The 27,584-nt window shown below is 39.8% G+C and overlaps 1 protein-coding gene across 15 annotated transcripts in view; it reads left to right on the top strand.

The window, feature by feature from the left end:
- ADGRL2 (adhesion G protein-coupled receptor L2) overlaps positions 1–27,584 on the top strand; it is a 419,013-nt gene that overhangs the window by 324,046 nt on the left and 67,383 nt on the right. For 10 of the 15 annotated variants that reach the window (XM_033915831.1, XM_033915827.1, XM_033915826.1 and 7 more), the window contains one exon: positions 12,455–12,493. The exons of the other annotated variants lie outside the window; for them this stretch is intronic. In XM_033915831.1, coding sequence (XP_033771722.1) covers positions 12,455–12,493 — 39 coding nt within the window. The remainder of the gene's footprint in view (positions 1–12,454; positions 12,494–27,584) is intronic. 15 annotated transcript variants of the gene reach the window in all.

Raw genomic sequence — 27,584 nt, 5'->3', positions numbered from 1 at the left:
TACCAGAGAGTTGAGGTGATCATTGAAGGACAATGTAGAATCAATGATGATACCCAGAACTTTGCTTGAGAACTCAAGCAGCAGAGTGGAGCCAGAGGACAGTGGGATGAAGGTGGGTAGTTGGTCTAATTTTGGACCAAGCCAAAGTAGTTTTGTTTTGGACTCATTCAGTTTCATTTGCACGGTGTGGGCCCAGGATTGGAGGTTCATTATACATGAGGATATGTTCTCAGAGAGGTTAGTGAGGTTCGAGTCGGTCTCGAGGAGTACAAGGATGTCATCAGCATAAGTGTACAGTGTTTCTAGGGGGGATAGATGGAGGAGTTTTAGGGAGGACATATAGATGTTGAAAAGAATAGGAGAAAGAGGTGAGCCTTGCGGGACTCCACATATCGGTTTCCAGGGGGAGGATGAGGTGCCATTCATGTTGACAGTGTAAGAGCAGGAATGTAAGAATTTCGAGAACCAGTCAAGGACTGTGGAGTTAATGCCTATCTCAGAGAGTTGGTAAACTAGAATATCATGATGAACAACATCAAAAGCTGCAGAGAGGTTGAATTGTAGAAGAACGGCGAGCTTATTATGAGAATGAAGTTGAACCTTTGAGATTAAGGAGGTCAATAGGGATTCGGTGCTTGTTCCTCCTCCTGCTTTCTATATCTGCCCTAAGCATACTTAAATTCTATAATTAAGAAAAGATATCAATCTAGTGAGATTACAATCTAATTTGGTAAATCCTATAAAATGAAAAACAGATTTGAGAAACAATGCAGTAAGCTTAATTTGTCCCATATTATTCACCACTAGCCTGATATTCAGAAGGGTTTAACTGAGCAGGAGGGACTTCTCCTGGTTAAACCCCACTGAGTGACATGGGACAGGATATTCAGTAGCACTTAACCAGTTAGGCCCGGATTCTCTAAACGGCGTTGTTGTTTTTTTTAGGCGCCGGTAGGTTCCCAAGCACGTTGAAAAACACAATTTAAACGACATCGATGATTTTCAAGGCACCTAAAAAATTGGCGCCAGAATCGCACCTCCATAGGTGCTTTACGGTGCCTAATGCCACTTTATGACGCCTAATGCCTGTAGGCATGACACCTATGAAAGCATGATTCACATCAAAGGTAGGCGCCAGAGATGTAGGCCTGGAAAACCCCTGGTCTACATTTCCAGTGCCTACCTTTCCTGGAGGCACAGTTCTTTAACCAGCGCCATTGCGTGATTGGCATGCGATCGACAGCTGCCAAAAACAGTGCCAGTTAGACAATCCGCGCCTTATTGTCACTGAATATCACAATTAACTGTTCAGCTCTTAACCAGTTAGGATAGGGGTGGGTCAGGGTAAAGTGTGAGTAGATAGCATGTTTAGCTGGTTAGGAACAATTTTCAGTCCAACTGGCTAAGTAACCATATGTAGTTAAGACAGCAAAACATCCGTCCTAACATGTGCTAAAATTAACGATATCAGTTCAATATTGGCTGGTGCCTAATTCTGGAGGCCGCACCTTCAAAAAGATATAAAAAAATGGAGTCGGTCCAGAGGAAGGCTACTAAAATGGTATGTGGTCTTCATCATAAGGCGTATGGGGACAGACTTAAAGATCTCAATCTGTATACTTTGGAAGAAAGGCAGGAGAGGGGAGATATGATAGAGACATTTAAATACAATCAGCAAAAAAATTGTTATTAGCCTAGTGGTGGAATTACCCCATGAAAGTGCATTTATAATAGGTGGAGAAAAAGCCTCAACTTATCAACAATATACGGACAGCAACCCAATGAGTTCTTAAGACAGTCCTGCTCTGTATCATAGGCAAAAAAACTCCACACGTTTCAAAATGTAACTTTTCAAAACGGGACCAAAGCCACCACTGTGCACAGGGAGCCAGAAAAAGAACAAAACAGCTCACTTATCTTCTGACGACGGCACAAACAGCAGCGAGTAGACCTTCCTGCTATAGCACTTCTCACGCTGAAAAAAGACAAGGAACTGGATGTCACCAACAAGGCTCTTGTTTCGCCGAACAACGGCTGCGTCAGGGCAATCGCATTCTCTCCTGCTCCTGTTGCCATCGTCAGAAGATAAGTGAACTGTTTTGTTCTTTTTCTGGCTCCCTGTGCACAGTGGTGGCTCTGGTCCCGTTTTGAAAAGTTACATTTTGAAACGTGTGGAGTTTTTTTGCCTATGATACAGAGCAGGACTGGCTTAAGAACTCATTGGGTTGCCGTCCGTATATTGTTGATAAGTTGAGGCTTTTTCTCCACCTGTTATAAATGTACTTTCATGGGGTATCTCCACCACTAGGCTAATAACAATTTTTTTGCTGATTGTATTCATATTTTGTTATTGAGATTTGGATTCTTGAGAGACATTTAAATACCTACGTAATGTAAATGCGCATGAGTCGAGTCTCATTTGAAAGGAAACTCTGCAATGAGAGGGCATAGGATGAAGTTAAGAGGTGATAGGCTCCGGAGTAATCTAAGGAAATACTTTTTTACAGAAAGGGTGGTAGATGCATGGAATAGTCTCCCAGAAGAAGTGGTGGAGACAGAGACTGTGTCTGAATTCAGAAGGGCCTGGGATAGGTTTGTGGGATCTCTCGGAGAGAGAAAGAGATAATGGTTACTGGGGATGGGCTAATTGGCCTTTATCTGCCATCATGTTTCTATGATTATTCAATGTCGGGAGCTGTGTGACCTTTAATGAGGGAAAAAATGCACATTGTGGCCATTTTAGAATTATGCTAAAATGTGCCCTCAGTGAGCAGGAAACCCACACGCTACAAATAGTCCACTTGTTTATTTTGGCTTTCTAAAAGGGCCTGTATGTATACTGGGGACAATATAAGGAAGAAAAAAGTTTCCTGATAGTTACAAATGAAACTCAAGTTGCCAGGAAATGGCACTGCCTTAAAAGCTGATGTACAAATGCTGCTTCCAAGAGATGTGCTTTTTGAAGGTAAGAATCTGTTCAATCCTTAATTTAAGGTTTTCTAGTCTGCCAAAGTACAAAAGACCTTCCTGCCAAAGGACAAATTTGAACTGAGGAAATGTGCATTTAGTTCTCTGAGTAAGCATTTCCAGGGAACTTGGGAACTTTTTTCCCCCCAGTTGCAAGATCCAACTACTGCAAGACCTTCCTTGAGAGAGAGAGAGAGAGCCTGGGGAGAAGCTGGGAGGTCATTAGAATAGAAGAGAGTACAGGGAAAATTGTTACATAGAGCAGCCAGTTCAATCAAGAAGGAAGGAGGCTGTCAATTTTCTCAGTGTGGGAAAAATCGATTGTAGATTTGATCTGAATGTCATTGAAAAATACATAATCTTTCTTGGGAGCATTCTTGTGAACTTAAAAGAATTACCTAGGAAAGGGGAATGACTGCAGCAGTCAGCTTGTGAAAATGTTTGTCATAGAGATTGGGCCTCATTACTACTACGTTCTGGGCCCAACAAATTTCAGATTAAGACCTAATCTCAACAAATAGAAACTGAATGTGTATGATTAGAGTTAGCATCTCAGTATAGAAAACATTTGTTCTTTGATTAAAAACATCAAGCCAAGGGATTATTTCATACCCTGGGCCTGGAGGATGCACCATCGCAGATTGCAATCTTTGATCATAGGTACTTTTAAGTTCACTCTGGGCTAGATAAATAGCATTATTAATACAGGATCTTTTTTTTTTTTTTTTTGGCTTCCTCAGCCAGTGTTTTGTTGATGGTCACACTCAAAGCCTATTTGTCCTGTGATTTGTATTGTATTTATTTAGTCATCATGATATCGAAACAACTTGCAGAAATTTAATAAGCAGAAGACAAAGTAGTGACGCAATTAGTCACCCTAACACAGTTAAGCCAAACACAGGTAGAAAGGGAGAGACAGTAGCACAATATCAAATATCTTCAGAGAAATATGTAATGAGACACATAAAGAAGGAAAATACACATAGATTTGCAAGATTTTTTTTTTTTTGTATATCTTTATTGAATTTCCAAACTACAATTGTGCAACAAGTAATTCATATAAATATAATATTACAAGAAAAGCACAATAAACTTTAATGATTTGATGATAAAAGGCTTCTTCAAGCTGGCAAAGTTTGACTAGACAATACAATATAATACATGGTACTAGTGACGTAGCTAGGGAGGTTGGGTCCCAGCATCAACGTACAATGTGCCCCCCCCTCCCCCAATGCTCTTCCTGTCACTTAAGCTCCCCTCCCCCACATACCTCTTGAAATGTTCACTGGTGTGAGCAACATCTTCCACCTGCTGCTCATGCCAGTCTCTGCTCCCTTCTGCAACCAGGAAGTGACATCAGAAGGGAGATGAAGCCAGTGCAAGCAGCAGGTGGAAGAATCTGCTCGTGCTGGTGAACCTTTCAAGAGATATGCAGGAGGGGGGAGAGGAGAAGTGCTAGCACCCCTGCAAAGACTGAGCCTGGGGAAGTCTCCCCCCACCCCTTAACTAAGCCACTGCATGGTACTTTCCGCATCTTAACTAAAGGTTTAGAGTGGGACAAAAAATGGTCCCAATATCCAAAACTATTTACCTGGCCAGGAACGGCTCCTGTCTGCTTAAATAGCATTTCAGCATCTAACCATGGATATTCATCAGGAGATAACCGTTTCTCTTGTGCTGAATATCCTTGGTTATCGGCTAGCCGCTAAAAGACTATATCACAAATATTCATTTATTGGGATTTATTAACTGCCTTTCATGAAGAGATTTCACCCAAAGCGGATTACAACATATTGAATAGAAATCAGGTACTCAAGTATTTTTTTCCTATCTATTCTGGCAGACTCACAATCTAACTGTGGTGCCTGGAGCAATGGTGGATAAGATCAAACTTGCAAGGAGCAGCAGCTCTAACCACTAGGCCACTTCCCTCCCCACAATTAGTGTATAACTGGTTAACTTTTTAGTGGTTAAAAAACATCCTGGATATTCAATGGTGGCTGAATATCGGGCCCTTAATACTTAAACCTAGCATAAGACAACACTGCCCTCAAGTATTCTGGCAGAATTCCACAACTAAGGAACCAGACAACTGAAAAGGCATGATGGGAAAATTCTTTCAAGTCGTGATGTCATGTAAAGGCCAACTTGTTGGTTATTTTGATTGCTTTTAAGATGATCTGGTGCACAGATCAAGAGATAGCCAAAGCATTTGATAAAATAACATCAATATTTTAAAGCTTATCCTTACACTGGGCAGCCAGCATTGTGCCAAAAATGAGGAAATTACAAGGATTGAGCACTTGATCTTATATAGTAATTTAAAGGCTGTGTTTTGCAACAATTGAGGTAATTTCAAACAAAGCAGAGCAGTGGTTGGCAACTATGATCTTCGAGGGCTATGACCCAGTAGGGTTTGCAAGATTCCCACAATGAATATGCATGAGCTTTATTTGCATACAATGGAAGCAGTACATGCAAATCAATCTCGTGCATATTCATTATGGGAATCTTGAAAACCCAGTTGAGTTGTGGTCCTTGATGTCCACGGGTGCCTACCTCTCTGCTAGGGAGTTGAAATAGTCAAGCTTATTTTTGACTAAAAGATGAAGCCTATCCAAGGACTGTGCACAAAGAATATATTTCTCTGCACTGCTGAAGGGTGAGACATAAGGATGTTGCAATCATAGAGAAGCCGTAGAGATAAAATAGTATTTTTCATGGCAACATAGCAACGCATGTTCAAATATTTCTCTTGAACCAAATTCCCTCACATTTATGGGGGTTAAGCTTCAATCGTGGGTAGACCAGCTAACCCAGAACATGCCACAACCATGAATAAACTGCAGAGCTACTACTAAGGAGAAAAAAATTGAGGACCTTCTAAGTTTAGGAGTTTACCAAGTAGAGAGAGAATTATAAGTGATGTGAACCCATGTTCTATAGAATGGGTCATAGTTAACAGAAGTTCGGAGTTATTGAAAGTACATAGGATAAAAAAATTATTCTGGGAACAATGGATACATTCAGGTTCCACCTCAAATTTGTCATGGGGAGAAAGGATTCTAAGGAAACAATCTTTAACTTTAGGTAGAGAGGACGAGAGGACACTCTCTAAAGTTAAAAGGGGATAGATTCCATACAAATGTAAGGAAGTTCTTCTTCACCCAGAGAGTGGTGGAAAGTTGGAACGCTCTTCATGAGGCTGTTATAGGGAAAAACCCTCCAGGGATTCAAGACAAAGTTAGACAAGTTCCCGCTAAACCGGAACGTACGCAGTTAGGGCACTGGTCTTTGACCTGGGGGCCACTGCGTGAGCGGACTACTGGGCACGATGGACCACTGGTCTGACCCAGCAGCAGCAGTTTTTATGATCTTATGACTTCCTCTTTAGCCTCTATCTCTCCTTTTTTCCTTTCTGCTACTTTTCTATTCCAGATCCATGTGAATCTGTGTTGTACTTGAGCTTTCTTTTTTTTTTTTTTTTTTTTGCTGGCGATTGAACTATGTAATATAGACAGGTTTTTTTTTCTATGCTGTGGCATTTATTGTACTGCATTTTCTTATCTTAGTAAAGTTTTTTCTTCTAGTTTGGAGCAACATTTAGGATTTGGAGTTTTCTTTGAGACTGAGATCTCTTTGGGCCTCATAACGCTATCTTTCCTCCATCTTAGAATCTGTGTTCAAGACACTGCAGCTTTTGGAGCTGATGTTCCCTTAGGTTTATAAGGAGTGCCTTCAAGGGTAATTGTATAACAATGCACCTATATTTAGGTGCTCAGGATACATGTAAATGGCCTGAACAACAGTCTATGTGTGCATTTGTATGACCATACATGCATAAATGGCAACATTCTGGATAGGCACTTAAATGTAATGGTGCCACATGACCACATGGACAGAATGTGGGTGAAGCAGAATACTACAATTTTTGTATGGGTTTTTTTGTTTGTTTGTTTTTGCAGACTAGGTGCAAGCATTTATACCAGCTCTATGGTTGGTATGAGTGATTGTGCCTAAAATATAGAACATGTTTGCCCTTCTATGCTAATATTCCACAAAGAAAAGTAGGCACCAACTGTTCCTTACAGAATAGGATCCATATAGGCATGTTCTTGGCACCTAAAACAAGGCACAAAGTTATAGAATTATCCTGTTGTCTTAAAAATGAATTCATCTGGAAATCTCTGAGAATTTGTAGCAAAGTGGATTTTTTTTTTTTCCACAAGAGCTTCAACGGATTCAGTTGGATTAAAGTAGTCGGAATATCTACTGTATTTCATTTAGGAACGAGATTCTGGATTAATGTGCGATTAGACAGGTTATCATCCTGCAGTGTTTTAGAATGCTAATAGTATATGATGTCTACTATATACATCAGTGTCTCACAAACATCCGGAAGCCGCGGCGTACTAAACCCTGTGCTGAGGCTGGAAGACATCTGGAATTGCGAGGGACATCATCATGTTGACATGCGCGAAGGCCCTTCAGACGGGGCCGTGAGCTGTGTGTGTGTGGGGGGGGGGGGGGCTACAAAATAAGAGAGGCGCAGGCAAGAAGCAGCCGGTACCTATGCCTCTCCTCCTTGCTGGCATCTTGTGACACACAGTTTGCAATACACTGTTATACATGGTTCTATTGGTCAGGAACTTGTATATGAATCCTATCCATATGTATTTGATCTACTCCAAAACAAGCATGCATTTTTATCCTAAGCATAAACAGAAAATATTAGTCTTTGCCCTGATACATTACTATATCATATTTAAATGATAAAAACTTGAGCAGGCCATAGTAAGATAAACAGTAGAAGGAGAGGAACTACCACTGTGAATCACTTTTTCAAGGGGCTCTTCCCTAGTCACGAATGTCCTGCAAGCAGTCTTCTAAGCCTTTGTCTTTACAGAAGGTTTTCATATGTTCACAAGTATGTTTGTACCAGTAAGCTCTCTGAATGAAGACAGCAGAACAAGGAGCAGTTCATCTCTAGTCTGAGATGAATGGGAGTTCAAGATGGAGATTTTCAAATTAATTTATGCTTAGTTCAGCTCCTTGTTCATGGGCCAGATGGCATCAGCCTACAATGCAATGCAAAAAAGCGTTGGATAAAAATAGAAGATCTCTAATTAGAAAACGAAGGATGTAAATTAAAGAACTAAGGCCGGTATTGGACAGACCTGCACGGTCTGTGTTTCAAATATGGTGATTTGGTGTAAGATGGGATGTGGTGGGCATCAATGTGAACCCCACTAATATGGAGCATGAGTATATTACTGGCCAGACTTTACGGTAGATATCCTGCAAACAACTGAATCGTTGGATAGGCTGGAGTGAGCTTGGACGGCAATGTTAGCATTTGGAACCTAGGACAATACCAGACTTTACAGTCTGCGGCCCAGAAATATCAAAGAAGATACAAGTTAATCTAATCATGTATTTTTTAATGGATGTAACTTATGGGGAGACTGGATGGACTGTTCAGGTCTTTATCTGCCATCATTTACTATGTCACTATAGGCCTTCGCATACTTCAGAGACAGGGTGGTGATACTGAATGCACTCAAATAAGACGTTAAAAAAAATATTCAGCATCTCTGGAAACCAAGATAGTCATATACAGTATTCAGCCTCCAGCAGCCCTGGAAACCAAGATAGTCATATACAGAGCTGCTGAATATGAGCATGGCTAAACCTTTTCAGACTGCCTGAAGTTTCAAATTTTGTAAGACACATTCCTGTTTTTCCTCCCAGTCTAGCTTATGAAGTTGACAGCCTTTAGGTTGACAGGGTGACTGCTATGAGTGTTTGGAAGTTCATTAGAGACGAGGAAGACTTCTATCGGTAAAGACTGACATCCCGACTAGGATATAGTTGCCCTAGTACGAGAAGTACTTCTGATCATGAACTACTGCCAGATTTTGATTTTGTTTCAGGTTTAGGTCTGGATTTTAGTACACAAGGGATTTATGTGGCTGCTGTTTCTAACATCAGAGAATTGATTGAGTATATTTGTCTTTCTGGATGTGGTGAGGCTTCTCAATGTAGCAAATTTATCTTCTTGGAGTACCTATATTGTATAGAAAGTTGTTATCTTTTTAATCAGCATTCATTCAATCTACTAGATTCAATTTCTGATGCCTTTCTAATTATAAAGCTAATATTTTGATGCCTTTTTCTCAGCCAGTAAAAGTAAATAATTATAGTCTCTATTTCACCTTTTCTTTTTTCTTTTTTTTTAGTCTCCTCCCCCATAAAAGGAAGGAACTAGTTGTTTGTTAATCTCAAAGTTCATTTTCATTGACTAACGCAAAAAGATTGTTTTGCCCATTGTGGGAGTAATTTTAAAGGTCATTTACATGCCTAACATTGCCTGGAGTACATGCCCCTAATAGTAGGTGAATACAAGCCTATAATAGGGCAGAAAAAGACTGTTAGATCTCCATCTCCCTATTTTACAAATAAAATCTGAAGAACCCCCCCCCCCCCCAACCTGACTGCATAAGATTGAAAGAGTAAGTGCCATACTCCACTGGATTACAACCCAATACAGCTAAACTTTTCTTTAAACCTGCGGCAAATTGGTAACGTGTTAATGGTAACCTGTGTTCATGCACCAACCAGAACTGACCTCCACTAGGTTTTATTATTGTATATTCTTGAGCACATTGAACAGGGCTGACTACCAGTTGGAGACACTGCCACAGCACGACCCAGACTTCTCTCCCCACCTGATTGGTTTTAGAGCTTCAAATTCACAACCCGGAGTCTAGTTTTTTTCAACACAGTGTCTGCCAGCAGGATACCAATACAAAAAGAAAGAGACTGACTCTGTAATCAAATACAACCTAAGAGGAGGGCTCGCTATACAAAAACTGAGCTCAGAGATATAAAACTCTGAAGAGGGAGAGGTAACCCCCTCTTGGAAAAAGAGTTTATCTTCCAATCATTGCTTAATCGATAGTAAAAGCGAGACCAGCTCAAAGGTGTAAATATATATATGTTTTCAACAGAGTATATATGTCTCTTAATTGCTTAATTAAATTGTTTGATTGAAATACTGATTGAAATACTGTATGCAATTAGGTCAAAAAAGATTTCTTGCATTCAGGTTGCCATAAATACTTTAAAGCACTTAGCTGAACTTGGTCGTGAAGTGAAAACTCATCAGGGTCCCGACGCGGCCCCGTTTCGGCGTCTGCTTCAGGAGACCCCGCCAGAAAGAGATTTAATGCTGATAGAGAGTAACAACCATAACAAAGTTCAAAAGAGGTCTGAAATGCAAAAAAAGTGTGTGAAAATCGCTATAGATATGGGCGACGGACCTCACAACGCCACAAATCTATGCTAAATGTAATAATAAGCTTAACGGCTGACATAACAAATGAGAGCACATAAAAGTACGTACCATACAAAATGTAAAAAGACTTCCATGCAACGGAGAACGCCGGCACCCTCTCCGATATTTAAACCAGAGGGGGGAAGGAAACCGGACGTAATCAGCGTGATGACATCATGAAAAATGCTGATGAGAGCAAAAGCTTCACAGATACACTGCTCGAGCCAGACAAGATTAGAGAAAAGCAACCCATTCAATATCATTATTAAGACCATGTGGGTGTAGGGTATTTAAGTCAAAAATCCACTTCTGCTCTCTCCTCCACAGCATACGCGCTGTGTCACCTCCCCTGGTGTTACAATATTGTTCCAACACTGTAAATACAGTGGTACTCTGCCCATTGGGCTGTGAAATTTTAAATTGCCCCACCAAAGGCTGAATTTCTTTTAAACATAACTTCTTCCTACAACAAACACTACAAATAGCCTCCACCTCTACTGGGAGACTATTCCACGTATCTACCACCCTTTCTGTAAAAAAGTATTTTCTTAGATTATTTATGAACCTGTCACCTTGTAATTTCATCCAATGCCCTCTCGTTACGAAGCTTCCTTTCAAATGAGAGAGATTTGCCTCGTGCTTTAAATATCTCTATCATATCTTACCTCTCCCGCCTTTCCTCCATAGTATACATAATGAGATCTTTAAGTCTGTTCCCATGTGCCATATGACAAAGACCACCAACCATTTTAGTAGCCTTCCTCTGGACCGACTTCATCCTGTTTATATCTTTTTGAAGGTGCAGTCTCCAGAATTGTACACAATAGTCTATATAAGATCTCACCTGTCTTATACAAGAACATCAGTGCCTTCTTTTTCCTATTGGCCATACATCTCCCTATGCACCCTATCATTCTTCTAGCCCAATAAATGAATTGACACCAAGGACCTAAAAGTATGATAAATTATAAATCAAATGAAAACTACTGGCATCTTCTTTGGAATAACACCCAATGGGGACACCTCAAAGTCATCCAAAGGAAGTTCCAGGAAAGACCATTCCAGGTAGACCCAAACACAATTATTTCTCTAATATTTCCCACACAATATGCCCCCACAATCTCCCTGTAACCTATCCCTTAACAAATGTTTCTCTGCCCGCCGAAACTCCCACATAACCTCTGTCCATTCATCCTTCTATATTCTGCTCCACCAGTCCCTATTCTCCTTTACCTCTCATCTTCACACCTTTTTTTGTTTGTTTCTGCAACCATCTATCTTATTTATTTATTTAAAAGACTTATAACCTGCTTAAAACCTAAGCGGATTCTAAATATACATACATAAATCATAAAATCAACATACAACTAACTTCACTAAACACTATGGTGTATTGAGGGTCGGAGGCACCCGGGGAGGTGGCACTTCCCTGCACCCCGCTCCTTCCATGCCCCCACACTACACTTGTTTCCGTCCTTCCCACCCTGTACGTCTTTAAATTTTTGCCAGATCGAGCAACTTCTCCGGCCTGTTGCGTAACGCTGGCTTTCCCTCTGACATCACTTCCTGACCTCACAACCCGGAAGTGATTTCAGAGGGAGCCAGGTTGGTGCAAGCAGCAGACTAGAGTAGTTGTTTGCGCTGGCAAAGATTTTTATGAGGTATGGGGGGGTGGGGAAGGAAACGCATGCCGTGGAAGGGGGGCAGTCCGCCTCCCCGCCCTCCCCGTTACTATGCTACTGACTAAGAAATAAAACAAATAGAATCACACATATTGTATTCAATTTCCCGTAATCATAAATATCTTCATCCATTCACACAAAAAAAGGCTGCTACAAATAGAGGTCTTTAAAAATTTTTTTGACTTGCTGCATATTATCCACCATCCTTAACTGTCCAGCTAAGCTGATCCACAGTTTCACTCCTGCAACAGAAATAGACCTAGTTCTGGTATCAGCATATTTAATCTGGTGTAATATTTTAAAATGAATTTTCTGCTCTGTGTAAGAATATCAGTTATTTAACATATCAAATTAGTGTTGAATTTTCTGCTCTGTGTAAGAATATCAGTTATTTAACATATCAAATTAGTGTTCTAACCTTCTGAATCTCTTTCCTTCCTTTTTTTTTCTTTTTAAATAAAAAAAAAAGCGCCAAAAACGAGAGAAGATATGCAGGGCTTATCTTAAGGTATCTCACCTGTACTGTCTCGCTGCTTTAACCCTGCTTCAGCTACTTGTTATGCTTTGTCGTCATGCTGCATGATACGGTATTTTGGGACTTTGACGAATGTTCATTGTGGTCCTCATATCAGACGCTCTGCTGTTGGCTTTGCGCAAGCAAAATACCCACAGAACAAACAAAAGATTAACCCCTACAGTATGTTTCACGTGTTCAAATCTTGAAGCAAGATTATCCTTTCAATTGGAGAGAAAATGATTGGATGGGAGGATTGCCTGGAAATGAGTCGGGGGAGAAAAACAAACAAACCCTGTTTTCATGTCTGAATAGTTGTCATGTACATACGTGAAAAAATTATTATTGTATGGTCTACTTTGTTATTTCTGTGGTGTATTGATAAATGCAAAACATTGTTACAGCTGCTATGCTATGATTTTATGAAAGTAAAACGGTAATAGAAAATCAAACTGCAAAGAAATTTGACGGTGTTTCAGGATCCTTTAATAAACTCCACTGGCTACCTGTAAGAGCTCAAATCACTGTTTAAGGTTGTATGTACGGTTCATTGTATTTTGCAAGCTAATTCCAGTGAACATCTGATTCCATCTTTATTCACATTTATTTATTTATTTATTTTTTTAATCAATCAGAAAATATGATGCACTGATATTGCAATTTCCATTTATAAAGGGTACACGTTATAGGAGCCAATTTAATTATTCTTTTGTTTATTTAGCCATTTCTATTTAGAATTATTTACAAGTACCTTTTACAGTTAGGATGAAGTCTAGCTGTATGGTTTTTCTCAGGAAGCTAAAAACTTTGGCCCCTTTTTACAAAGGCGTTGTAGAAGCTTCGATGCGCAAAGGAATTTTCTGAGCGCTGAAGAATTTGCCTCACCAGCCTAAGGTAGAAACCTCTACCGTGACTTTATCAGAGAGAGAAAGAGATAATGGTTGCTGTGGATTGGCAGACTAGATGGGCCATTTGGCCTTTATCTGCCGTCATTTTTCTATGTTTATAAAAGCCAGCATTTATTTGATAAATTTCTGTTTCAACTGTTGATTGGTTTTATAACGTCAAACAGAAAATGCATAAAATTTAATACAATAAAATCCATAAAAGCACTTCAATTCTACATATGAAACATTAAGTCCCTTTCTTCCCAACTCCACCCTCTCAGTTTTACTCTGGATACACTTTTGTTAATTTGAAAGTTGACAGGATCATATAAACCTTATTTAAAGATCTTTTATGTAAAGTTCCAATGGTCCCCAAATCTTCTTAAATTTCCTGGAATCTCCTAGTTCCTCTGCTAATATTTTCTCATATCGATAGTACAAAGAGTCTCCCACCAGAAAGGTAAATTTAATCGATCCCATTGTTTCCAATTCCTCATAATCATTTGTAAAGCAACTCCAGTCATAATAAGGAGAAGCTGATCCTTATGTTTTTTTAAGTGGACTCTTATTCATGATTGAGGTTCCAAACAGTATATTTTTATAAGATAACGAAATGGGCATCTCAAGAATAGAAATTATCTTACTCCATATTGACTTCCAGAAAGTTAGTATTAAGGGACATTGAAATAGAAGGTGATCTAAGGTACCCACCTCCAAATGACAATCTTTTAGACTGTGTTTTATCAATTTTTTTGCAGTTTCACTGGGGTCCAGGGAATTCTGTGTAATAAAAAATACAAAGATTGTCTCATTCATTCTATAGCTCTGAATTTGTAATTCCCCTTGATTGTGTATTGTGTATTGTGTATTTTTTTTTTAATTATTTGTAAATCACCTTGAACCATTATTGGCAATAGTGTGATTAATAAAATTTTAGATTAGATGTTGTTAGGTTAAAAGTTAGCGCACCTTAAAAACTTTACTGCACTCTAATTTGATTTAAACCACCTAAAAATTGTATAGATACAACCACCACATGCTGCATATAAAAAGCACCCAAAAAAGTCTGAAAATGAATCAAACCGAAGCCTTTTTCCATCAATGTCTCTATTGATAGATAAAATTATAATTCATAGTTCATTAGTTGTCAAATAGATGTTTGTTTTACTTTTAGATGTTAAGTAGGCACACAGGCCCCAATTCTATAAAAAGCACCTGTGGTTAGGTGCCTAGATCGTCACTCTTAGCTAATCTAGGAGCCTAACTTTTTTTTTTTTAAATTATTTATTTATTGTTTTCAACTTAAATTTCAAGTATAACACTTGTACAGAAAGCAAGAATAGAATAGAAATCAAATACAATAGTAATATAATTCCTAAATTAAACAAATATACTATTTATGCTCAAGTCCACAATTAAGATCCAAGAATTAAAGAAAATTGGCGAAATTATCAAAAAAGAAAGTTATAATATTAAGAAACTGAGAACTATAGCACTGAGATGGGGTCACAATATCCCAAATATAGGGCTCAAGGATTGTTAACATTCAGACGAGACATAGCCACGAAATTTGTCAATTGTAATGGTTCAAAAAACACATATTTAAGAGTACGGTGATATACAATACATTTACACGGATGTCTCAAATAAAAAGTTGCCCCCAAAGATAAAACCCCAGGTTTCAACAGAAGAAATTCACGGCGGCGCCTTTGCGTCTCCCGTGCCAAATCTGGGAACATTTGTATTTTACACCCAAGGAAGCTTTTTTGTCTATTTTTAAAGAAAAGTTTTAACAACCATGTTTTATCAATTGGCAAAGCTAAAGTAATAATCATAGTGGCTGGTGATGCTAAATCCTTCTCAGATGTTTCTAAAATCTGTGATATATTTAAGGGTTCTTGATCTGAAGATTTTTCTTTTGGTTGTTGATTTTGTTCTTTATCAGGCAAATAATAAACCCGTGAAAATGGTGGCCTAACTTAATGTTTTAATTGATTCAGTTGGTACTGTTAATTGAACAGTGCCATTAAAAAAGCAAATATTTAATAAATTAATTTTCAGGTAGGCACCATGTAGGCGTCTACACTGAGGGGCCTACATGAAAAGTGGGCTTGGTTAGGGGTGGAGTTTGGGTGTGAAATGAGTTAGGTGCCAGTATTTTAAGCCAAGAAAACCCTAGCCTTATACACCAGTGCCTAACTTTGAACGATGGGCGGTAGGTGCCCACCAATTTAGGTGCCATTTATAGAATCAGGCCCACACTCCACTTCATACTGTAAAGCATTTATTCTGATTTTAATTCAGATTCATTTTTATCAAGAAATAAACTGGTTTGATCATTTGTGGCCTAGTGGCCTTTATCTGGTAAAAATTAAGGGACCCTTTTACTGTACTAGGCTATATTAGGTGCTAATACTTGCTTAACATAGCTTAAAATTGTATACAATGAGATGCACTTGGGCATCCTATGGGCCAAATGTTGGCGCACTAACTGTATTAAAAATGATTTTATTTGGGTTTTTTTTTTTTAGAGGGGTATGTCTGGGGGTAGAGAGAGACATAGCTCATGCTAGGGGGCTATTCTATAAACGGCACCCTACCGGCGCCTGTTAATTGAGAAACGCCATTTAAAACAGTAAAAATGACATCATTTAGGGGTCTTTTTACAAAGGTGCACTAACAGATTTAGCGCCTGCTAAATGCTAAGGTGCCCATAGAATATAACGGATGCCTTAGCCTTTAGCGTGCACCAAATTGGGTAGCAAACCTTAATAAAAGGACATTTAAACAGTAAAAATAAAGTGCCTACCGGTGCCTAAATAAAGTGCCTCAAAATTGTGCCTACATAGGTGCTTAACACTGCTTTGGGCATGGCTAATAACAGGAGTAACGTTAGGCGCCATAAAACGCCTATGCAGACACAATTTACAGCATAGATAGACACAGGAAATGTAGGCCCAGAAAACCCTGGCCTAGGCTTTTTAGGCGGCCACCGATGTCAGCGCCCTATAGAGAATCCAGACTTTACATCCTACAAAATGGGTTGTGGTTAAGTGCTTACCAAGTGAACTTTGTTGTTAATGGCATTGTGCTAATGGTGACATTAGCATAAGGCCAATTAAGACATAGAATATAAAAGCCCATTTTTATGACTGTGGTAAAAATGGCCTTAGCACATGGGTAGTTTGTGTATGTGTGTGCAGTTTTTGAAAAATTTTCCTTCCTTCTAAAAAAAATATATATATATATATATTTTCTTTTTTTTTAAGAAGGAAGGAAAATTTTTCAGAAACTGCAGAAAAAATATGCACCTGTTATAGTTGGATTACCATGTCCATGATTTTTCAATTCAAATATTGAAGCAAGTTCTAGCAGTTCACTAGTGTGGTTTTCTTTTAAACCTCAACAGCAAACAGATTTTTTTTTTTTTTTTTTTAATAGTTACCTTAGCCCTGAAGTGTATTACAGAGAATACCATGAAAGTATAATTGCTTAACACGCATGTCATAGTCAACTTATTCTGCTGCAGGGCTGGACTAGGCATCTATTTAGGGTGACAGAATTTGGAGGCAGTGCATTTCTGGTGTGCCAGAAAGACTTCTCCAATTCTTAACACCTATGACTTGAAGTTTGCCTCAGAGGACCCTCTGTCTTACAAACACCATACAGCGCTAACTTGTCTGACATTTGGGCCACCCTGGGAGGTATAGCTATGTTGGAAGTGGAGAGGGATATGGGGAGGGGAGATAGAAAGGGAAATACTGGCAACTTTGGGGGGGGGGCAGGGCATAGAGATTGGAAATCTTGAGGGTAAGGGGACAGAGATGACAAGGAGGTGTTGGGATTTGGGGAGGAGGAATAAAGGAGCGGGAGAGATGACGGCAACCTTGAAGAGTGGAGGGATAGAGAAAATGTTGGCAACCTTGGGGTGGGGGAAGAGGGATGGGGGAAGGGGAGGTAAAGGAGGCAATGCAAATGCTGGCCACTTAGAAGAGGGAATGGTTCAAGGTCCTATAAAAAAAACCCAAAAAACTCTTTGGAGTGACGATGTTCCATTTAGGAACATCGTCACTCCACAGAGTTTTTTTGGTTTTCTCTGGATTTTCTTCTTTGTGGATATTTCGGGGTCAATTCCTTTTGTTTTTCAAGGTCCTATAACTCATGATCTACAGAATAAATTTACCATTCTATAATAAATGCCAGCTTCCTAACTCACACAATGGCCTACCACAGAAAAGGCAGCACTTAAGTATTGCAATGAACCCTAAAACATTAATACACCCAGAGCTGGTTGGAGAGGTTATGGCGCCTACCTCCCAGTCTTGTTCACTCCTCTGACTCTACTGCCTAGTCCTGATAGGATGTGGTGCCAGCTGTCACAAGGAGGAGGGACCAACATCAGTGTTAAGCAGCAGCATCAGAGGAGGGAAGAAGTGAGTGCTGCACTTCCCTCCTTACACTGGCCCTGCCCCTTTTGGCAACTGGCCTATGAAGCTGCATCCTGCTGGGACTGGGCAGAAGGGAGGAGGAGGAGGAGGAGGTGAATGTTCAAGCTGCATGCCGTAGGTTAACTTATGGGCTTGTGATTTCATGACTCTGGTGTTTGGCACCCTTTAGCACTGGTGCACTGGGCCAGAGCCTCACCTGGTCCATAGGTTAAACTGGCCCAGAATACAGCTGTTGTGAAAACTGAATAAGCCAGATCCCTAGAAATACTCAACGCTAACAGAACACTTGGCTTTGCTCACACATGCATAATACAAATAGCTGCTCTTTAAATATAAGATGTTACCATAAACCAAAAATACAAATGTAGATAAGAATTAAACTGAAACCTAAGAAGCCATATAAATACATGCAGTGCAATACCAGAGCAAGAGAAATAGATGCATTTCCTCATGTACAGTGCAAAATATAAAGCTATAATTTTAGTCACCATACTGAAAATAATCATACCGGTAATCATTTTTCCTAACCTCATTGCCTGGTAATTTTATTTTATTTTTTTTATCATCTTGTTCCTACTCTCTGGTTCAGTTTCTTCTCTATCTGTGTTCTTAACTTGATTTCCACCAGGACCTCCTCCTTTTTTCTCTCCTCCTCCTTTACTTTCTTATAATTTTTCTTCCTTCTCCTAAAATCTGTCTAGATTTCTACTTCCATCTATATGCAGTATTTCCCCTCTTTCAAATTTCCAAGTTTATTTATTTCTTGTTATACCATCTATCCCAAGTATTTAGATGGTTTACAGTAGGTTTTAAAAAAAGAAGAAAACATTTCCCCTCTCCTCTGCTCCACGCCTCTTTCCATGTGCAGCATATCTTCCCTTTCCTTTCACTACCAAGCCAAGTACATTTTTTTAAATCTTATCTGTTGGTGTAGTCTACTGTTTATCGCAAATATACCTGCTTATTTTTGGTAGAGATGCAGGGTTTTTTTTCCTTTTCTCAAATTCAAATTATTTAGTAGATTTTTTAAACATAAATGCTGTTCAGATAATTATGAGATGGTAAACAATGATGCTAAAGGTTATACAGGAGGACTGTCATTATTGTCCGAGTTCAGCTGTGAAATAAATATCTGTCTGCATTAAAAATACTGTAAAGTAGAATTCTACTTTTGTTTAAACATGAATTCAAATGGTGACTTAATAAGTCCACTTAAGAATTTTTGCTAACCTCTTAAGATCTTGTATATCGAGACATGCTCCTTTCAGTGGCTCTGAAGTAGGGACAATTCTCACGATGCTGTTTCATTTAGACCAGTGTTTCTTAGCTCGGTCCTGGGGTCCCCCCTTGCCTGGCTTTTAAGATCATTCAAGGCATCCTTCCTTAATCCCACTATCTTATAACTCCTCGAGTCCTGACTCTACCAGACTCGCCCAAAGGTATAAATTATCCTTCCCCCTCTCTACACGGTATTCGCTATGTAGGCAAACTGGGAAAATCCCTTCTCTTCAGAATCACAGGTCTTTGGAACGACCTTACTACCCCGCTGCGGAACCTGGGCTCCCTCCAATTATTCTGCAAGCAACTGAAAACCTGGCTTTTCACTAAAATGTAATTCTATCCCCCCTTACTCTTCTCTTCTATATATAAGTTCATGTAAACCTTTTTGTTCCTTCTCTTCCTATATTTTAAGTTCTTGTAAACCATGCCGAGCTCCCCATCCATGGAGATGATGCGGTATATAAACTTAAGGTTTAGTTTAGTTTAATTTTCAGGATATCCACAATGAATATGCATAAACTTGATTTGCATACCCTGCCTCCATTATATGCAAATGTCTTTCATGCATATTCATTGTGGATATCCTGAAAACCTGATTGGCAAGGGGGGTCCCCAGGACCGAGTTGAGAAATACTGATTTAGACAACCAGACTTTGCACTTTTGTTTCATTGTTTACATTTTGCACGATGCAAACCTCACCAATAAATACAGTTCTTTGCAAATAGGTTTAAAGCAAAATTTTCTCAAGTAGTGTGTTTTTTTTATGTGATGCCACGATCATTTTTCACTTCTAGTTTTTTTTTTCCTCAAAATTAATTAATAGACATACAGAATTAGTTTATTCCTCAGACCTGTAGAATATGTTGTACTGCACACGTTCACTTACTCTCAAGTTTCCAAGTTTATTATATAATTTGATTAATCGCCTATCACAATTTCTAGGCGATGTACAATTTCCTAAATAATCAAATACGGGTAACAAATCAAACATACCCCCCCCAATCAAGGAAGTAAAAAGAACAAGACTACACGACGGCCTACTAGCCACTCAAGCCGCAAGACTGGACAACCAAATCTCCAACCTTCTGATGACCACCCCAGACTATAGGACATTCAGAAAGGAAATAAAGACCACACTTTTCAAGAAATTCCTGAAGCAGCAATAACATCACGACCTCTTAGTAACACCAAAACTGACGATCGATCTAACCATTACTCACTAATAATAACAAAAGAACCTCCACTTTGACCACCTATCAACTCTACTACAAACCACCTCACCCTCAACAACCCGCTAAATGTCTATAAGATCTACAACCTACCTCTCTAGCTAATCATTGTAACTCAGTTTTTAAATTAACCTTTTGTAATCCGCCTTGAACCGCAAGGTAATGGCGGAATAGAAATCCCTAATGTAATGTAATGTAATGTAATGTAATAGTCATGTCAAATTAAAATAACAAATACAAACATACCTATACATGGTTTAACCTATACATATAATATCAAAACAAAGGGAAAATTATTAATGGATTACAATCAATATTTAGTTTAAATATGTTTAAGGAAAAAACAGTAGGAGAGGAGACAAATATAGTTTGTAATAAAATATAAGATAAAAAGAGACCAAATCTTTGAATTTATTCACTAAAAGCATCTATAAAAATGAAACTCTTAAGTTTGGTCTTGAATTTGTCCAAGTTCTTTTCCTCTCTAATAAATAATGGGAGGTCATTCCAAGACTGGGGAGCTGTTATTGAGAAAATGGTGTGACACCTCGTATTGATAACTTTTAATGAAGGAATGGCCAATAAGTGTTGGTCTTGTGATCTCAACTGTCTTGAGGTAAAATAAGGAATTAGGACTCTAAAAATAAAAGCAGGGGTTTTAAATAATAATGATTTGAAAGTAAGCAAGCATAATTTAAATAAAATACGGTGTGCAACCGGGAGCCAATGTGCCTTTTTAAGTAATGGAGAGACGTGATCAAATTTTTTGGCTTTATAGATAATTTTGATAGAGGAGTTCTGGATAATTTGAAGACGTCTGATTTCTTTTTGTGGTAGGCCTTTAAACAATGCATTACAATAATCAATTTTGGAGATTACTAAAGAATGAATTAAGATATTCAGAGATTTTGCACATAAACATTTAGCCACTGAACGAATTTGGCGAAGTCTATAGAAAGTAGATTTGACCACATAGCTTATGTGATCGTGATAAGATAATTTGTTATCAAATATTACTCCAAGAATCCTAATATTGTGTGCCGTCTGCAATGGAATGCCTTTAATAGAAATGGGATGTCTTCTCATCCTTTTCCCCTTCCTCCTCCTTGCACAAATCTACTTTATCCCCCTATTCATTGACCACCTGCAAGGGTTGATCAGATCTCTTACTTATTTCCATATATTGATGGAAACAAGCATGTGCATAGTATAGTTCAAAATTGTTGGTGGGGGTCTGTTTATAGTGGTGTCTTTGAGCCAAGAAAACTAACATCAAAATGTACTGTATACAAAATGAAAGTTTAATTTAAATAAAAACAAATTAAATATAAAATATATATACACTTCTTCCTCCGTATTCACGGTTTCAGCAATCGCGGTTTCGATTACCGTATTTTCACGCATATAACACGCGCGTTATACACGATTTTACAAACCGAGTATAACCATGCGCGTTATATGTGTGAGCGCGTTATACAATTTTTTTTTTCAGTGCGATCCGGCATCCCCCCTGCTCGCGTCACTCCCCTTCCACCGCAATCCTACATCCCCCCCAGCACCGCAAAGACATCGGTCGCTTACCAGATTGGGCACCGGCACCAGCACCAGCACCAATGCACAGGACGTGCCAGTGCCCGAAGATCCTCCCTCGTTGGGCTGGGCTGGGATGGGCGGTACGAGGGAGATCCTCCCTCTTCCCTGTGCCGGGCTGGACTGGGCTTTGAGCATTTGCGCATGCTCAAAGCCTTCTGGTCTCACTCTCTCCGAGATTCTGAATCTGAGAATCTCAGAGAGAGCGAGACCAGAAGGCTTTGAGCATGCGCAAATGCTCAAAGCCCAGACCAGCCCAGCACAGGGAAGAGGGAGGATCTCCCTCGCACCACCCAGCCCAGGCAAGGGAGGATCTTCGGGCACTGACACGTCCTATGCATTGGTGCTGGTGCCGGTGCCCAATCGGGTAAGCGACCAATGTCTTTGCGGTGCTGGGGGGGATGTAGGATCGTGGGGGAGGGGGGTGACGCGAGCGGGGGGGAGGATGCCGGTTCGCAGGCCATAAGAGGGAGTAAGCGGGAGTGGCGGGAGGAGGTTATAGCAGCATGCGCGATATATGCGTGTGCGTACTATATAAAAAATTTTTTACACAAATGGTATGCGTATGCGTGTTAAACACATATGCGCGTTATATGCGTGAAAATACAGTACTCAGTTTTTAGCTTGCTGGCTCCTCCCCCAAAATTACATCAGCTTGCATAGAGAAATCGCTGATTCCAAGCATTTACAGAGAAAATCGCTGATGCCCAGCACTTTCAGTTTTGCCTCTCCTTCAGGAACAGGCCAGGTCTCCCACCATGTTATTCGCAGTTTCTCCATATTCACGATGGTTTTTAATAGAAAACAGTGAATAACAGTAAATAACATATGAAAAAGTTATTCGTGGTTTTTCTGTATTCAATGGCTCTGTTAATCCCCTATCACAACGAATACGGAGGGAGAAGTGTATATATATTCATTTGTTTCATCTGCCATTTTTATAGTCTTTATCAATAATGGAGCTTTTTTTTTCCCTAGTGATTTTTTTCTCCTGTCCTATTTAAATAGTACATAGATGTTAGTGGAGGATGAAAGAAACACTTAAGGGTCCTTTTATCAAGCTGCGGTAGGGGTTTAACGCAAGCCTTAGTGTTTTAGCCGGCTGCGGAGGTTAGTGCGTGATGAAATGTCCGACGTGCTAACCCCGCTAGCGCGGCTTCATAAAAGGACCCCTTAAAGTGATCTTATACTTTTCACTGGCTGTCTTCCTACTGCAAGCGCAAAAAAAATCATATTGCAACCTAATTCTTGTCTCGTTTCTTTTTTTTTTCTATCTCAAATGAGCGTATCTATTTAAATATAAAGAAAGCAAACGGGTAGAATAAGATTTATGCACGCAAAGCAAGTTTCAAAAGTATGGCAAAGGATCAATTTGGCCCTAAAATCAGAAATTCCAGTCTGTCTTTGTAGCTAATCAAGCCTGACCTCAGCAGACCAGCTTCTGTTCTCTGCTTAAAATGGCAGTAGTGTGTTGACTTTCTTTTCTCTTAGAAAAATATATCTTAGAAAAATATTTTTCTCTTTTACAAAAATATTTGCTTCCGGAGGCTGTGATAGGCCAGAGCACGTTACAGGGCTTCAAAGAAGGTTTGGATAGGTTCCTAGAAGATAAGGGAATTGAGGGGTACAGATAGGAGTAGAGGTAGGTTATAGATATAGAAATAGTCAGGGACCACTGCAACAGGTAATAGGCCTGATGGGCCGCCGTGGGAGCGGACCGCTGGGCGGGATGGACCTCTGGTCTGACCCAGCAGAGGCAACTTCTTATGTTCTTATGGGAATGCCAGTCTTGTGCAGAATCCTTCAAATTCTGTATATTGCACCTTAAGTTGTGCACGCAAATCCTCATGCAGAACCAATTTGTGCAGACAATTTAATTGGCCTAATTAGTGGCTAATTGGCACTAATTACGACTATTTATTTCTATAGCGCTACCAGATGTACTCAGCGCTGTACTGAGTCAGGAAGGAGACAGTCCCTGCTCAAAGGAGTTGCATGCACAACTTAGCGCAGTTCTATAAAAAGTACACACGGGTTGCAGTGTGTGATGTTGAAACAGGGGTGTGTGGCCAGGGGCAGATCATGGGCATTCTTAAAAGTTAGGTGCATTGTTATAGAATATACCCGGTCCATGCACAACTTATGTGCCAGCATTTAGACCTGGTTTTAGTTGGCCTAAATGGGTGTGCCTAAGTTATGCAATGCACACAAGCGTGACGTGCGATTCTATAAAACGCACCTGCACCTTGTAGAATTACAATAAGCACCATTCTAGTCTGTAACAATTTTTTTTGGGTTCTATATATAGAATCAGGCCCAAAATGGACTAAGAGTACATGGATTAAGCAAAAGTCCCGAAACAATTGTTTTGTTTATTTGTTCATGAGCACATGTGGTGGTGGTATTAACCAGTATCCTTTTGCTTGTACAGACAGCAGCGTTTCCATCATTAGCGCAATTTGTCAGATTATGTATGCTACTCTGACTGGGTAAATAGAACAATGTAAAAATGGAGATTCAGCTGCCTATGGCATATTTAATGCACAGCCACATTATCTATGCATTAGTGTAAGAGCCTGCTTTCGATTGATTAACTGATTAGTGTGATTGATTGAATTATTTTCTAAAGAGAATTTAATGATGTCTCCTTGAATTTCTGGTTTTTGTCTTATTTACTACTGTTTTATATGTTGCATGGTAATTTCTTCATCCCAGTCTGGACTATTTTGAAATATTAATTTAACTGTTAGTAATCTGCTTGTGTCCCACTGAAAGGAGCCGTCACTGGGCATCTTGTTTGCACTATTGATTTCCTCTTGTGTTGCTTATTGTGCTGGAAAAGGATTTAGCAACCCTCTAAGTATTTGTGAACAGGTAGGGAAATGGCAGATAGTGAGAGGTCAGAGCTGATTTATAAGTGCTGTGGAATCATCTGCATTTCATACTCCTTGAAGAAATAAAAGAGAGAGTTTATTTTGGACTACGTTCTAGTTAAATAGATATTTTGCTAAATTTGTCAAACCATAACTTTGGCACTCGCATCAAACAATTAACACTCAAATAGTTAACAAATAATTGCACAGCCACTTTATTGGAAGGAAATACCTGGCTGCAGCTTCTTTATAAAAATTATTCATACAAGCCAAACGTCAATTTAGTTATAAATAGCAACCCCAAATTTTACTAGACAGCCTGAAATTACTCTACATCGGTGTAATTTGAAGGCTAGTTGATGATGACCTAGCTCAAATTCCAAAAAAGTATATTAAATGCAAAACTTATATTAAAGCAAGTCTTGTGGTAATGCCAAGACCATACTTTGCCTCGGAGTGGTGTCGCACCCAAACCTATTATTTGCACAGTCCACCTCCTGAATTTCACTCACAATTTCAACCTCACCTAATAGGCCACCTGGTTTCATCCCGCCTATCCCCACTAGGCTTCCACCTCCACCAACCCCTATGAACAATCCCATTCTCTTTCCTAAATCTCTCACACCCATTCCCCATTCTCCCACGACCATACTATAATACTTCAGCCCACAAAACAATGCCCTCTCTCCTCAGCCCTTTTTTCTTTCCACCATTCTCTGCACTCCACAGGTCAGTCCTTCCTTTCATCTACCCAGATACACAGCTCCTTCCACACACACTCGTCCAATCACCATCCCCTCCTGTTACCATATACACTTATATTCAATCTCCCACCCTCACCCTCCCACCCTTACCTCTTTTCTTCCCTACTTAACTTTCCTCTACCCACTTCACAACTCTCCAGCTTGAATTGAATTGCATCTTGGCCAAGATTATGAGCCCTCTAATAAATACAGAGGGCTCCTTATGTCTTCTCTGGTCCAAAAAATGTAGGATCCTGTTCATGTACATTGTTTAGTGAATATCTATGCAGAGTATTGAGAGATAATTTAAGGTCTAGAGGCCTCACTTTGTCTAACTTTTTGGGCATGTTTTGCAGGAAGGGTTAGTCAAAATTAAATTAAAAATGTAATAAAATCTAGTGGGAAGTTCAAGGAACTTCAATGACGTGCAGGCAAAGTAAAGGTCTACTATTTTCTTTCACCTCCAACCCAATCCCTTTACTTAGTTGAAGTAGCATATTCAGACAATCTCATACCTAGCTGACTATATAAAGCAGAACACAACAAACAAGGGAGATACCTTAAACAACCAAAGAAGGATCTTGGTTAAAAAAAAAAAGTCCCAAAATGGGACGTTTATTGTTAAAATGTTTATTATTAAAATGACCCAACAAGGATCAGAGTTTCGGAATCAACAGGTGCCTTCATCAAGGGACACTGAAAATTTATAAAACATGAATAAACATACTTATAGATAAAATTTTAAAAATCAAATAATGGCTAAAACAATAAAAGAATTAAGAACATAAGATATAAAAAGATACCGTATTTTTCACTCCATAAGACTCACTTGTTTTTCCCCAAAAAAGTGGATGGAAATAAGGTTACGTCTTATGGAGCGAATACCACAACCTCTCCTCCCGTACCTGTTTTTAATCCTGGCAGACCTGTTCCTGATCCTCGGAGACGGCTTGTGTAACAGCTTGCTTCCGCAGGTCGTTGGCCCATGTCTTATGGTGCATGTGGGGGCGGCTGCCAGAAGTGTGACTTGCCGTGTCTTCATAGGTAATTGTGGTCCAGGCTGTCTTTGGGGGTGAATCAGATAGGTGTTGCGTGCTGTGTGTGGGCCTGACTCTGCTGCCGATGTGTTGGGCAGGGCCATGACTGCCTGGCCTGCGTTAGCGGCCGGCAGGGAACATTACAGGGTGGTTCGGCAGCCCAGTAGATGACAGCTCCTTGTTCAGTGTTCGGAGCTGCGTGTCAAGTGATGGCGGGGAGCTGGTGTTTGAGGAGGGAGTCCGTGGAGTCGGTGGTCGGGTGGATAGTGTTGCACACAGTCTGGCTCGTGGGGTATGGCTCCTGCCGTTTCCTGACCATCAGAGCTGTAGAGGTATGGCACATGGCTTTCATGGGAACTTATTGTGGGTGTCCTCACACCTGCTGTCGGGGTTGGCACCTCCTCCAGGGGGCCTAGCTTAATTGGGAGGCAGGGTGGAGGTTATTAGAAAGAAGGTACCTCTAGGTAGGGGAGTTAAGGGCAAACCGTTGGCTAAGAAAACAGTGATGAGAAGAAAAACAGCGGAAAAAAAAAATAAGCAATATCCGTGCACAGGATGTGTTAAGGACAGCAATACACACCACGGGAAAATCACCAGCGCAAGGATGGGACACTGGATTCAGGTAATGCATACCCTGAAATGTACTGTTATGTTTATAAAATGTTCTGAGAACAAACAGCTTATGCATTTATCTTTAAAATTTACTTGCTAGCCCTCTCTTACTTATCTCCATTGGAAATCTTGTTAAGGCTAGAGTTAAACTATATCATCAGGTCTTATTCAAAAAGCCTTGTCATTGGATAGTATTTAATTCCACTAAGTGCTGAAGGACTTTGATGCCCGGTCACATGATAGTCTTACCAATCACAGTACTTGATTTTATCAGACATATTGTAGACCCATGTGGCTTTTGCAGGATATTATTGTGGGTGTCCTCACACCTGCTGTCGGGTTTGGCGCCTCCTCCAGGGGGCCTAGCTTAATTGGAGGCATGGT

Source organism: Geotrypetes seraphini, chromosome 12 (genome assembly GCF_902459505.1).
Source record: "Geotrypetes seraphini chromosome 12, aGeoSer1.1, whole genome shotgun sequence".
NCBI lineage: Eukaryota > Metazoa > Chordata > Amphibia > Gymnophiona > Dermophiidae > Geotrypetes > Geotrypetes seraphini.
This window is presented reverse-complemented; position numbering and strand designations above follow the sequence as displayed.